The sequence below is a fragment of the Melospiza melodia genome, chromosome 1 (genome assembly GCF_035770615.1).
Source record: "Melospiza melodia melodia isolate bMelMel2 chromosome 1, bMelMel2.pri, whole genome shotgun sequence".
In the NCBI taxonomy this organism is placed as follows: domain Eukaryota; kingdom Metazoa; phylum Chordata; class Aves; order Passeriformes; family Passerellidae; genus Melospiza; species Melospiza melodia.
This window is the reverse complement of record NC_086194.1, coordinates 152891491-152905031: the sequence shown is the minus strand read 5'-3', so window position 1 is coordinate 152905031 and position 13541 is coordinate 152891491. Positions and strand designations below refer to the sequence as shown.

The following is a 13541-nucleotide window of genomic DNA, read 5'->3' as shown; positions in this document are numbered from 1 at the left end:
AACGCTGAGGGGAAGCTGCGCTGCGCGAGCGCCGACCTGCGCGCGCACCCTCCGGGCGGGGCGACCCCGCCCCCTCCGCTGCAGTGCGCGGGCGCGAGCCGCTCCGCAGGCAGTGCGCACGCGCTCTCTGCCCTGGAGGCGGGAGCGCGCTCCCTGCCTCAGTAGATCTGAGGGATCTGTGTATTAATAGACCAGTTTGATTGTAGCTATGCGTAGTGAGAGACCTGCACCGTGACCGATCTGTATGTCGAGATCCGTCACATGGTGACCGGGCGCCGCTGCCGCGCTGTGTCGAGCTCAGGCGCCGCTCAGGGCCGCGGGTCCGACAGCTCGGCACGGTTTGGAACGCGGCTCGGGGCTGCTGGCTCCGGCCTGGGCTCTGAGAGGAGGGGAGAGCAGGGATGCACGAATGGAGGAGAAGGAGAAAGGGTTCAAGATTAAGTAAAGGGAAGGGCAGAGTCCCTTGGTTGTGCAACCGAGGTATATTTATCCTAATCTTTATCCTACCTGCCTTCCCTGACTTTGCGTTCTCTCATCTTTTTATGCATATCCTGTACATGTCTGTTCCATTTTACGTAGGGAAAAAAACCCTGTACTATTTATGATAGATTCACCTCGTAATGTTGCCAACTTTAGGCGCTCTCTCAACACGGATAGAGTCTTGTTTAGAAAAAAGATAGTGTTTATACTGTGCGGGGTACAAGATGGGGGTTTCCAGAAATCAAGCACACCAGTAAAACAGTTACGTCTGTATGCAGTCAAATTTACATGAACCTGAGCCTGGAGACAGGTAATTCTACTTGAAAACATAAACTCAACCTTTTAACAGTTGTTGACCCAACAAAATAAACCCAGTGAGAAATAAAGCATGTAATGTCGAAAATCATAATAATTAGGCAATTAGCACACAGGAGAGGGACAATAAGAAATAACTAAAATCCAGGACATGGTATCTTGCAAAGTTTTGGTAAAGGAATGAGGCAAAAGGCAACAGGCAGAAACAGGCGCAGAAAGTTCCACCGGAGCATGAAGAACTTTAATGTGCGGGTGCACTGGAACAGGCTGCCCAAAGAGGTTGTGGAGTCTCCCTCACTGGAGATATTCGAGAGCTCTCTGGTCACAATCCTGTGCCATGTGCTCTGGGATGGCCCTGCTTGAGCAGGGAGGTTGGACCAGATGACCCACTGTGCTCCTTTCCAACCAGACTCATTCTGTGCTTCTGTGGGATGTGAACAAGAGTGTGACAAAGGTGTAAAAGGTAAAGGGGAGTAACACTGGCTGAGCATCCATTGCTCATTTTGTGTTTTCACCTTGTTACCCCTTCCCTCTCTGTGGAGAAATTACAAACACCTGTTCCATTGGGATGATACACTGTGCATCAGTTCTAGAGACGAGGTACCGGGCAAGTGCAAAAGGGCCACGGTGTCCTCTCGTTTCTCGCTCCTGGTCTCGCTCAAGACGAACAGAACTCTCAGTACACCAAGCACACAAACTCGGGCTAGCGCACCCGCCTCGCCCCGCCCCGCGGACGCTTCGCGTGTTGCGGCGGCGGGCCCCCGGCGCTCGCCGTACCGCGCGGCTCTGGCCAATGGGCGTGCGCTGGCGGGGCGCGCGGTGCCATGGCGACGCGGGGCCGCGGGGCCGCCGCCGCTGCCGCGCTGCTCATGGCGGTGTCGGCGGCGCTGCCCCCCGCCCGCGGCTTCTCCGTCCCGCTGCAGCGCCCCGCCGACTGCGGCGCCGATCGCTACTTCGACAGCTCCCGCCTGGCCTGCGCGCCCTGCGGGGCCCACCAGCGGCAGAGCGCCGGCGGTGAGCGGTGGGGGAGGCGGGGCGCGGGCGGCTCCGCGCTGAATCCGCCCCAGCAGCGGGCGGTGCGCGGTCGGGCTCCGGCGGTGGCGGTAAAACCCGTCTGAGAAAGCCGCGAAAGGGCCGGGAGCCCGCAGAGACCCGAGAGGCCCCAGCACAGCTGTGATGTATCTGAGATGCAGCTCAGAAAAATGACTTTCGACCTTTTTCTAATAATATTTTTTTTTCTCAATCATTATACTGTATTTGCATTTTTATCTGTAAAATTCTACAGGACCCCGAATTTATGTTCTCGATCACTTCTGTAACTTTAAACTCCTTGTCAGCCTTGAATGTCTGAGATATCAAGAGTCAGATCCTCACGCTGTGCCTGTGCTAGTGCACACGGGAACTTGGAGCACATACAGCACAGCGTGACAGTACTGAATGGAAAACACAGACAGCTAACTCCTTTCCTGAGGGCATAAGGAGGCATTAAAGGGTCCATCTTTCATAAAATACACAGTGCAACAAGAGTGGGAGTTCCCTGGTGTGTGTACAAATTTGAGCCTGAGACCCAAGAAGCTCTCTCTGCAGGGCTGGTACTTTGTGGAAAGCAGTGATGTGTGGAGAGCTGGCTGTGCTCCCAGCTGCTCCGTGAAAGCCGCTCACCTCCACCACCACCACGGTGTCCTAAAGACTGACCCCATAGTTCACTCACAGGAAAAAAAATATACTATTTGTTTTTAGGTCCCCTGATAATGTGGGTGTCTAGATCCATAGCTCCTTTTTAGGCTGAATCTTCCTCTAAATAAAGGACTTCAAGCAGAGGAGAATTCCAAGGGGAGGTCAAGGGTTTATTTTTTTCCTGCAGATCTTGCTGAAGCAGTGTAGATAGGTGCTGCTCAGTGCTGTTTGCATCTTGGCTGAATTCCACTTGTGATTGCCCATACCCTCCTTGGCTAGCTCATCAGCCTGGATTCTGCTTTCAGGTGACATCCCTAAAAATCTAGGTATTGTCACTGTGAGTGTCACAACTCAAACTTTTCATTGATCTAATCCAATTGGGCTTTTTCTTCTTTAGAATTAAGTAGAAATGTTTGATCACTTTGACAAATGTTTCTGTACAGCTGGACTCATTAGAATGTGATTTAAAGTTATAAAACTTTCCACAGAATTTGGCATTATTTTTGCCTGCACAGTTCAATAAGCTTAAATGATAAAAACAGTTAATTAGTACATATAATCAGTTTTGGTTTCTGGTATGTGTTTAAAAGTACAGAGGGAAATTCATGACACTGAGACAGAAAATATTTCTAAAAAAAAGTTGTTTAGCACTAGCAGGTGGGCATTATACTGTGCCGTGAAAAGAGTGTTTAATTTAATACAAAATGTTAAGTATGTTGTGTTCATTCACTGAAAACCATTCAATATGAACCTTGATCCCCTTGCACAATTTTAAAAGCCTTGAGTTGAAAACAGCTTTTCATACAACAGTTATATTTTGAAAAACCTTTTCATAGGAACACATTTTGGTTTTAGGAATGACTTCAAATTGAAAAAATAAAAGCTGTATACAAACATATAATATATACATATAATACTGATGTTGTAGTGAGGAAAGGCTGTGGCAAGATTTAGATGGGGAGATTATATCTCTTACAGACCAACTGGTAAAATTTTGTTTCATTAAAAAACCCACAAAATACAAGCTCTGTATCACTGTTCCACCCTGGTAGATCAGTCAGCCTTGTAACATTCTCCTAAAATATCTATGTGCAAACTGTAATGGGCATTTTTCAAAAAATTGGTATTTTTTAAAAAGCAAGATGATTTTCATTCACATCTCATTCAAGTGTTTTATGTGTCTATCAAATAATCCATCTTGATCTCTTGAGAGCAATAGTAGTTGTTCTTCATATTCTGTTACAACCAGTCAGTTCTATGTAGATTAAAAGTGCATTTGTGCTGTTTTCTTCAGGTAGTTCCTGTGAATGTGAGCCAGGATACAGGATGGTTTCTAGTAATGGTGGGTTCTCTGTTACTTGTGAAAAATGCCCAGAAAATATGGTGAGTATTGAATGTTTCATGTTTGCCATCATGATAGAATAGTAGTCAGAACCACTATGGGTTTTTTAATTTTAAATTTTGTCCTGACTTCAAGTTATTTTTCATTAATTCAAAGTATTTTTTGCATCATAGTCTTTGATTGAGAATTTCTAAGACCGTGTTTATATGTAGTATTTTTTTCCTATTTAGAGTTATCTATTTCTATTATTTTGCCCTTTTCATTACAAATTTGACCCCACAGACAAAATAAGAATTTTTTAAGTCTTTAAGTTTCTTCCACTACTTTTCTTCTCTGCTTTGTCCTTGTTCAGAGAGCACAACTCTGAACAATGTTGAAGATGCTTTTCAGCTCATAGATAACTGATTATTTATGTTAATACCATTATTGTGATATTTAGGCTGTATCTTCATAATCCACAATATTTCATTTTCTTACTTCAAAATGAGCTGCTCCTACTATGTTACTTGAATTTTATAGTTATAATTTGATCAGTTCTTCTGACCTTCCTTGACAAATTAAGTTACAATTTTGTGTCATAATCTCAGCATTGATCCAGAGACACCAGGCTGGAACAGATTTTTTTCCCACTATAGTAAGCAAAGAAATGTATTTTTCCATCAAATCAACTTTTGAGGGTGAAGCCTTCCTGAATACTTGTTTCTCTTCAATAGCTGTAGAAGAACTCTCAGGAGAGCAGCTTACTTGCCTGAGTTAGGTGTTCAGTGGCTAATGGGCTATGTAGGTAATTTCCTTTTTCTTTTATCTTCTTGCTGTGTTAGACAAAGACTTTGTATCCTTTTGTGTTGTGATCTTTTGCTATTTTTTCCTCTTTCCTGCAATGGTGGCATTTGCCTTTGATCTACTGCCAAGGCTTTTGCAAAGATAAAATGGTCATAGTGGAGAAGGGAGTAGCATCAGTAGCACTTGGGGATGAGAGTTGTCTTCATTTTCCTCAGTGGCTTTATCTGTAATGCAGTTACTTCATGATATAAAATAAGTGTGGATGTGAACTGTCTGGGTAGGTACAAAGTTCCAAACAATAATATAAGCTACTTCATTTAGAACTCTTCAATTTCCATTACTTCTATATATTTATATGCAATTGCAACATGCAATTTTTGTGCAAAATGTCTATGTATGCATTATTATGTTTATTCAATGTATCTCTTTTTAAACATTCTACTTTTCATTTTCCCTGAAGGATGTAAGCTAACAGGTTCAGAAGAGCTTAACTTTTTCGTGTGTGTTTGCTAGAAATTACTTTTGCCAGATTGTTTAGCCTTTTTTATCTTTAAAAGCTTCATTAATGTTATTGATGTTTTATCTGAATGCATTTTCTAGTAACTAAAGGCTGGATAAGGCATTCTTCACAGATACTGGATGATCTCTATATTTTTGAAAATTCTAGTGTTTTTATTTTAGAGCGGAGTTACTCAAGATGGATGGAATTGCATTACTTGCCCCAGAGGCCTGACTTCAAAAGGAAACTGTAAATGCCCCAATAATGAAATACTAGGTAAAAAATGTATTCCAGCTATGAGATGATAGCACTTGTTTTAGATATTTGAGTTTACTAAGATATGCTCTTCTGTTCAGTAAGAAAGAAAATTTTACTTGTGTTTTCTTATGTGATGTAAAAATTCAGCATTGCTCTTGATCTTATTTGTCATGAAAAACAACAGATAAATCTGTACCATTCCTCATTGCAATAAAAACTATTATGCAAACATTCCATAAATGAATACTGATGTATCACTTCCTTCAAGCTCTTTGGCAATGGATGGAGTCGTTAAAGTTGGGATAAAAACAATGTCAATACAGACTATAAAAACATTACAGTGTTTTGAAGTATAAAGAGCAGTAAAAGAATTATATCTGTATGAGTAGGTGGGAGAGAACAGGCTGAGCAAATCAAGCAAATGGCTGTGCATTAGTGTCAGTGGATTTCATGCCTCCCTGAGATAATTGTACCTGTGACTTTCTGAGATGTGCTTCCCTATACCTGTGCTTCTTACTTGATGCTCTCTGGTAGTTGCCGATGATTTTCAGACAGAAAAATAATGTTAAATTTAGTGTTAAATGGATTTTTGCTTATTTTGCATGGTAGAAACATAAGAGCAAAGTACAGTTTTCATCAGTGGTGTAAAACATAAAAGCTCTTGGGACCTCTAGTTTTCCTTATTTTCAAAGGAATGCCTGTAATTCTCTGAATAAGAATTACAAATGTCCACTTTGGTTATATTTCTGACAGAATATATTGGAGAATCAGTGTTTTCCAGATCAATAATTTTAAATTTTCCTAGGAATCTGGAAAACACTGAATACCAGTCTTCTGCCTGAAACTTTATGAGAGTTACAAAATAATTCCAGACCTTTATGGTAAAATATTGAGAGCAAAGCTGATTCTGTAATTTGACATGCAGGAAGAACATTAGTACTGTACTTTTTTGTGCTCTTTGGATTTTTTTTAATAATTAGATTTGAAATCTCTTGTCAGATGATATAGTTGGTGGAAGATGCAGTTTTGAAACTTGGAAATTGTGACATTTCCATGAATCATTTCAGATGAAATGTAATTTTTTTTCCCAGTAATTTGCAAACTTGTTTTGAATTTTTGCTTTGCAGTGAGGCCTTTGTCTGAATCTTATTCAGAATAAATAACAGTGGAACAGCCAAACTAGACATGAAATGTTGCATTTCTCATTTAAAAATAAACTGCATGTGCACACCTATAAGCACTGCACACAGACATGCATGATTGTGCATTTATAGTGGATGTTATTTGTGTGTTGTGCTCTTGGTTTTTTCAAAATAAACTCTTTGAGTTGATTTTAGATCTGCACAGATGCTGAATTTTTTCACATTTATCTAGAACTGTGTCACACTGCATCAGGCAGTTTTATCAGACTCTCTTTTCTTTTCTGCTCAGTGGAAAGAAGCGTGGATGGTGTTTTGCTTGGTGAAGCATTGTGCATACTTTGTAATGGAAGTGAGCAGTCCTTCTCTGCCTCAGACGCATCAGGAAGCAGGTGGGGGCTCTTTGCCTTTTGTGATGATAAATTTAAATGTGTCATGCTAGTTTAAATGGAATACTCCTGAGGAACAGACTGCCTTTGGGATGACAGTTTTGAAGGCAGGGAATTGGAAATCCTCAACCCTGTATCAAACCCACCATGTTTGGTGGTCACTGGAGTCCTTACATGGCTGGCCAGCAGCTTGGTTCTTCTTTGGCTTCTTCAAAGCCAAAAGCAGGCTTTGGATTGGAATCAGAAGAGAACTCTTATTCTGATAAACTATTATTTGATTTGTTTTCTACTTCACTGATAGTAGAAACAAATCAGTAATCACTTCTGAATTTTAGTTCAAACTAGTGAAGTTGCTGATGCTGTTCCTGGGCATGCTATGTAATCAGCTTTCTCTGAGGACTAAATATTTTACTTAATTACATTTTAAGTGCATTCTTCATGTTTGTGATCCATAGGTGTGTAAGATGTGAACAGACATTCATTCAAGTAAGCAAGTCTTGTGACTGCAACAGCCCAAACATTCTAGTAAGTAGAAGAATGGTTATTGTATTGAAGTTCAGAAAAAGAAAAGTTATTTCAAAAAGTGTATCAATAGGTTATTAATATTTTTTATTCTTATATTTCTTTCAGACTGGTGGGTTGTGTTTCTTGGCTCGTGAAGGTTTACCCCCAAAGGGAGTTGCAGCTGTTCGTTTTGCACAGCTAGTAAGTGTATTTATTCTAAAACACTTTTAAGCTTTCTCATTACTTACTTTCAGTAAATATTTCAAATTCCCATTTTTTGTCTGATCCCAGTGATGGCAAGATCATTTGCATCAAGATAGAGTACAGGTATGGACACCAAGCAAGCATTGTTATAATGGAGTAAGCTTTTAAAAATCCATGCTGTTTTGGAGACTGAAAAGGGGAAGTAATTTACATGACTTAAATATCAAAACTAGTAGCATGTGACCTTTTGTATTAATTGTGTGCATTTAAAGCATACTCTTGTATCACAAAAAGATGCTGAAGAGTCCTTGAGTGCCTCTGGATTTTTGTACTATATAAAATATGTCTTTGTGTAAAACATTTGAAAAAATACAAGGCTTGAGTTTACTGCTTGATCTTAGAGCTTATAGAAGAAAATGGGCACCTATAAAGTTTGAGATTGTCTGTGAAATTGCTGAACTCCTTGAATTGGTAATGAATGAAAATATGTTCTATTGACAAGATTGAAGGGGTTTTCATTGTTTTAGTTAATGAACTTTCATTAAATGTGAAATCTGATCAAAATTAAGACCATTTCCCAAGTAGTTCTGAATTCAGGAAATGCTATGTGGCTAAGAAACCTAAATGAGTTCATGTTAAAAGCTACCACTTGAAAGAAAGTGAAAAGCAGTCTTCAGTTTTTCAGATACCAAACATTCATTTGCTGCCTGAAAATGCCATCTTCTCAGTGATATTTTATTGAAAATATGTCTTTTCAGTTGCTTCCAGTATGTATGAAAGCTATGTGTAGTTCAAATGTGAGTAGTTATAAAAAAGATTATAAAAAGGAGGAACTAATTAATTTGGCAAATTTGGTCCTGAGTTAGATTTTCCATCAAGTCAACATCTTACCCCTGAAATTGTTAGTACTTCCCTTGTGTGGCAAAGAAAACTTCTGCATCACGGAATCCATATTCAAAGCTTAAATAGTTCAGCTCTTTTCCTGTATACTTTGTCTAATTTAGGGAAGTGAAATAAATTATTGCATTATGGTTGTGTTTTGAACTAATATTGTTAGACTGAGATATTTACAAATGGCAGAATGGTCTTAGAAAAAAATATGCAGCATCTTCTAGCTGGCATAGTTTTCCAGACTGTTACATTGTGTAGGAGTTGTTGTGAACAAAGACAATGAAAAAGTTCCTTATTTACAGGGTGTAACACTGGCATCAGCATGGTTTCTGAAAAACCTTCAGTCCTCAGCCTTTGCCTGTTGGGTGAGTTTCACTAATGTTTGCAGTTTGCTTTTTTATACAGAATGGTACTCTATAAAAGCATGTCACTTTTATATTTGGAACTTACCCTGCTTATCTTTGAAGAATTTTATTTTGGATGAGAATAGAAAAGAAATAATTATATATCCAGAAAATGCTTAGAAATATTGAGGGCTAGTCAATGTTAATGCAAGTCTATAGTGTTGGAATTTTCACAAGATGAATGGTGTTAAAGAAAAAGTCCTTCAATATTCAGTAGTATCTGACCTACTATCCGCATATTTGGATATAAATGAGCATATCCAGTATTTACTGGCACCTGCTCTTTACCTCTTAGTTGATTTTCAGTTATTCATAACCATGGAACCACCCTTTTTAGCTTTGCTTTGCTTTCTGTATGCAAGTGTTATTTACCATTATGTTGCTCTGGGTGACAGTAACCATGGGTAAAAGAGTGGCTTTGGCAACAAAGTTACAGACACTTGTGAAGGGCATGTGTCTCTGCTCCCTTTTACCAACTCTCTTATCACACATTCTCATTTTCCTTCTATATTGCTCTCCTGAAGATCAGATTTTAACTTCTTAGGTTCTACTATCTGTCTCTGTTCCCTATCTGTCACAACCCAAAGGATCAAGAAGTCTCTAAAGATCACAATATGGATTTGCAGGATTCTGTAATACACAAGCACGTGGAGTCTTGCTTCCTACAATTTTTTATTAGAGATTACTGCAGGTTATTACTAGTTATGATTAGTAAAGCAAGCGTATAAATGTACTCCAGTGGTAGCAGCAGTCAATAGCAGCAGCAGGCATACATTTCAATATTACAAGTTGCTGCAAAATGATCACTAGGAAAGCAGCAAAGGCACTTATGATGAATTACCCATATGTGTGTGTATTATTCCAAATAGTACCAGTACAGTACTCAAGAAACCCCTCCCAGGAGTGGGGCCTCAAAACTGATGACAGATGAAGTTTCGCTTCAAAGATGATCAACAATCTAGAGGCAGTCAGGCATCCCTAGCTGCCAAGTCTGGTAACTTGCCTAGGAGAGCTCATAGAAAAGTTTGTGTAGGAGACCTCCTCTGTGTGTGAGATTTAGAGAGATGAGAGGCAGGGACAAATTCACTCTCCATTTTGGGTAAAATGTAGTTTTTATATCAGTGACACATAAGGTGGTGTAGGGCAGCACCACCTGGAGCAGCCAAGAGATGACAACGTTTTATATCTCAGGCTAGTTTTTGTGTTTTCCAGACTGTTTTCTTACTCTTTAATGTACAGCCATCAATAGCAGTTGCCTATTCCTACTCTTTTGGAATGTTTTCCCTCTTCTAAATCCTAACCCTTGTCTAGACTCTTTTTCATCTTTCCAGATGATAGGTTGCTGTTACAATTCCTTGGGTTCGTGCTTATTGATGGTATGTCAGGAGGTCTCTGAATTTCAGGTACCCAGCTGAACTTCCCAAGCATGTTTCAGACTCTCAGGCCATGTTCCCTGGCTAGCAGATGTTCTCTCAGTATTTCAGCAGACTTTTGTTCAGAATTTTCCCAGATCATCTTTGCTGCTCCTATCACCATCTCATACACACAGCTCTGAGATGAATTCTCCCACTGGTCCCATTCTTTATCACTGGCATCAGTTTATCCTGCTTGTCTGCCTCACCCTGCTCAGCCATTCCGAGATGCTGCCTTCATGTGATGAGCAGCTGCTGGTCTGACCCACACAAACGGGGGTAAGGAGGTGGCAAGTTAATACCAGTGCAATGACCCCTGCACACAGATGCCAGGTGTCACCTCTGCATAGCACTTGGCACTGGTGTGTTTACCAAAACTGAGCAAGGTACGTGAAACTGAAAATACTACATGCATCTATAGTTGTCAATCTGAGGCCTTTGAAGGAGTAATCTTTGCCATACAGTCTAAGTGGTATTAAACATTTTCATTCTTACTTTGTTTTCTAAGTGCAGATTTGACATTTCTGTCACTTTTTCCCGTCTAGCGGATGCAACTAAAATAAGCTGAAAAAGTGAGAGTACTGATTTCATGCTTCCATATGCAGATCTGTAAAAATATGGTACCTGAATACCTGGAAGAAAATACTAGATATTGACAAAATAAAATTACTTACAAGTGAGCATAAAGGTTTAGGAGTGGCTTCTGAAAACATTATCATTTTATGACTGCCTCACAAAAGGAAGGAGTAATTAAATACTTTTTTTCTGTATTCTTGTTTCTCCACTGCAGTTGTACTCTAATCTAACAGCATGCCAAGCTCTTGGAAATATGTGTGTGATGAATATGAACTCATTGAGTTCTTCAAGTACTGATGCCTGTGGTTTGTTTCAGTATATTTTTGTCAGTACAGCAAGGGTAGGCGTCGTTCATTCAATACCCTACTGGTAAGTTGCCTTTTCCATAACTTTTGGTCTTTAATAGCTTTGTATGGAATTTATTATTCTAAATGTTCTTTGATGAAAAATATTATGCTTCATTAGAGAAAACATTGTAATTTTTTTCAGGAGGCATAATCTTCCATGGCTGTATTATGGTGACCAACCAGGATTAGCATCCCAAGTGCTTGAGAAAAATCATTTTCCTACAACCTTCACTTTTAAGGGAACAGATAAGGTAGGTGTTGGGTACTACGCATAGGGAAGCATCCATTAGGAAGAGGACATATATCACATAAAATGTTTAGATTTATTATAGATGTGACTCTACTAAAGGTGAGTTTTAGGCAGTTAGTGTAACAAAACTCAGTGTGAGATCTCATGGAAGAGGAAGGTGATATTTACCTAAAATAATGTCTGGTCTCTTCCTTTGCTTATGCTCTCATACCGACGTTCTCATAAGGCCTAGATGTGCTTGCCTGTGTGGTATGACCAGGGCACAAGGAACAAAGGATGCCAGCTTTTAAGTGTTCATTGTGTCCCCAAGGATCTGGATTAGGAGTGGTAAACTAGTAACTAGACAAACCTTTTACACACCTTAGGAGTTCATAGTTGTTTTGACACTGTTTTTGCTTCAGAGTCTTGTTTACTTCCATCTTCATAAATCTGAGGCAAAGTTGATCTTTGACTTTTTTTAAAATACATACATCCTTTTGTTAGACTTCATGGTGAACTCCTGTGAAAAAGAGGAGTAAATATGATGTGCTGTGTCTTTTACTGCCACCCTCCTGGTGTGCCAGAGTGCTGGGTCTTTTGCTGACAAGTTGTCTGTGCCAGGTTTTATCACAACCTCTTTATCAGCTCTGTAGCTGAAAACAGTGTTCTTCATCACTTTTATGTGGTGTTTAACACTTTCTGTTGCTTACACACACATTTGTCCCCCTACTCAATTTATTTCTAATATTTCTGTTACACATCTCTACAAGCTGATTGTATCAGAGATGGATTCAGTGTATTACTCCAGCCTTTTCCTCTTATTGCAGTGAATTATGGGAAAAAAAGAGGTGAGGAAAATAATTTTAAGGTTAACAAAGCCAGATATATGTCCCTGGGAGGGATGGACTACTTCAGTAGTTTGTTAATTAGCACATTTTTATGAAGAAATCAGATAGTCAATCAAACAATAAAGTGATTTATTTTTCTAAATTAATTGTAAAATAGAATAACTGAAATAGGTTATTCAAGTTCAGCTAATCACAGAAAATAGTACTAGTGATAACCTGTTTGTCAGTTATACTGCCAAATTTATCTAGAGTTTTCATATTGACTCAAAAATAAAATTATTATGCCTTTTTCAGCCATATTCTACAAGGCTATGTTTTAAATTAAACAATGTTGCAATGTAGCAGTTGTTTTAATAACTGAAATACTTGTTGTTCCTCCTAACACTGAAGGTCCTGGAAGCCCTCTAGATTCCAGGATTGTATATATTAGAAATCTGCATAGATTCCTGATTAGGTTAGGGCATATCTACGTGTGTAGAAGTTCCTTTGGAATTTTTTCCATGTCACCAATGAAGCTGTAGAAGAATGGTATGTTTTTGTAAAGAAGTAAACTACCAAACCCAAAATTAAAAACAAAATCAAAAGGGGGAAAAAAAAAATTAAGGATTGCTGAAAGTTTTAGGAAACATCAAACAATTGATGACAGCAGTCTCTAAAGAGTGTATGTCCACTTCAGGGCAGTTTCATTGGTCTTTATCTCTTTTTTTTCATCAACAGGATGTAAAGCTGAAATTTATTGCAGCCTCATTTGATGCAGCGGGAAACTTTCTTAAGTGGCAAAATTTGGAAGGAGGTCTCTTACAGGTATGTATGATTATAGTTATCTTCTCTTGATAACACAATGTTCTGAGTGCCTTTAGCCAAATTAAGACAAAAGCCAAGAGTTTGGTTATTAATCTAATGACAGTTCATAACTGTAGCACTAGAATAGGGAAAATAGCTCTTTATTCTTGCTCACAATGATCTCTAAAAAATCAGAAGTGGCCCTTGGCCGCTACACCCTCAGATGTCAGGGACACAGACATTCTACTTCAGCACTACCACGCTGTGTAGTTAGGCTGTGAAAAATGCAAGTAAGCAGCAATTAGAAAGTGCAATAGTAATTAGTCTATCAGAGAGAACAATGAGCAGCTGCAGCATATTACAGAATAGAATTTGTTTAGCAGTCCAGTGGCAATCTAGGCACTCTCACTATTTCCCAGACAGACAACAATAGAAACACTAGCAAGAACAATTGGGAATTA

At 39.4% G+C, this 13541-nt stretch overlaps 1 protein-coding gene across 2 annotated transcripts in view; it reads left to right on the top strand.

Annotated features, from left to right (window-relative positions):
• Window positions 1-1619: 1619 nt before the first annotated feature.
• Window positions 1620-13541, top strand: part of TMEM67 (transmembrane protein 67) — a 30365-nt gene continuing 18443 nt past the window's right edge. For both annotated transcript variants that reach the window (XM_063172488.1, XM_063172478.1), the window contains exons 1-10: window positions 1620-1809; window positions 3767-3855; window positions 5279-5372; window positions 6786-6885; window positions 7338-7407; window positions 7513-7587; window positions 8784-8846; window positions 11088-11242; window positions 11363-11471; window positions 13015-13101. In XM_063172488.1, the coding sequence (XP_063028558.1) occupies window positions 1620-1809; window positions 3767-3855; window positions 5279-5372; window positions 6786-6885; window positions 7338-7407; window positions 7513-7587; window positions 8784-8846; window positions 11088-11242; window positions 11363-11471; window positions 13015-13101 (1032 nt within the window). The remainder of the gene's footprint in view (window positions 1810-3766; window positions 3856-5278; window positions 5373-6785; window positions 6886-7337; window positions 7408-7512; window positions 7588-8783; window positions 8847-11087; window positions 11243-11362; window positions 11472-13014; window positions 13102-13541) is intronic.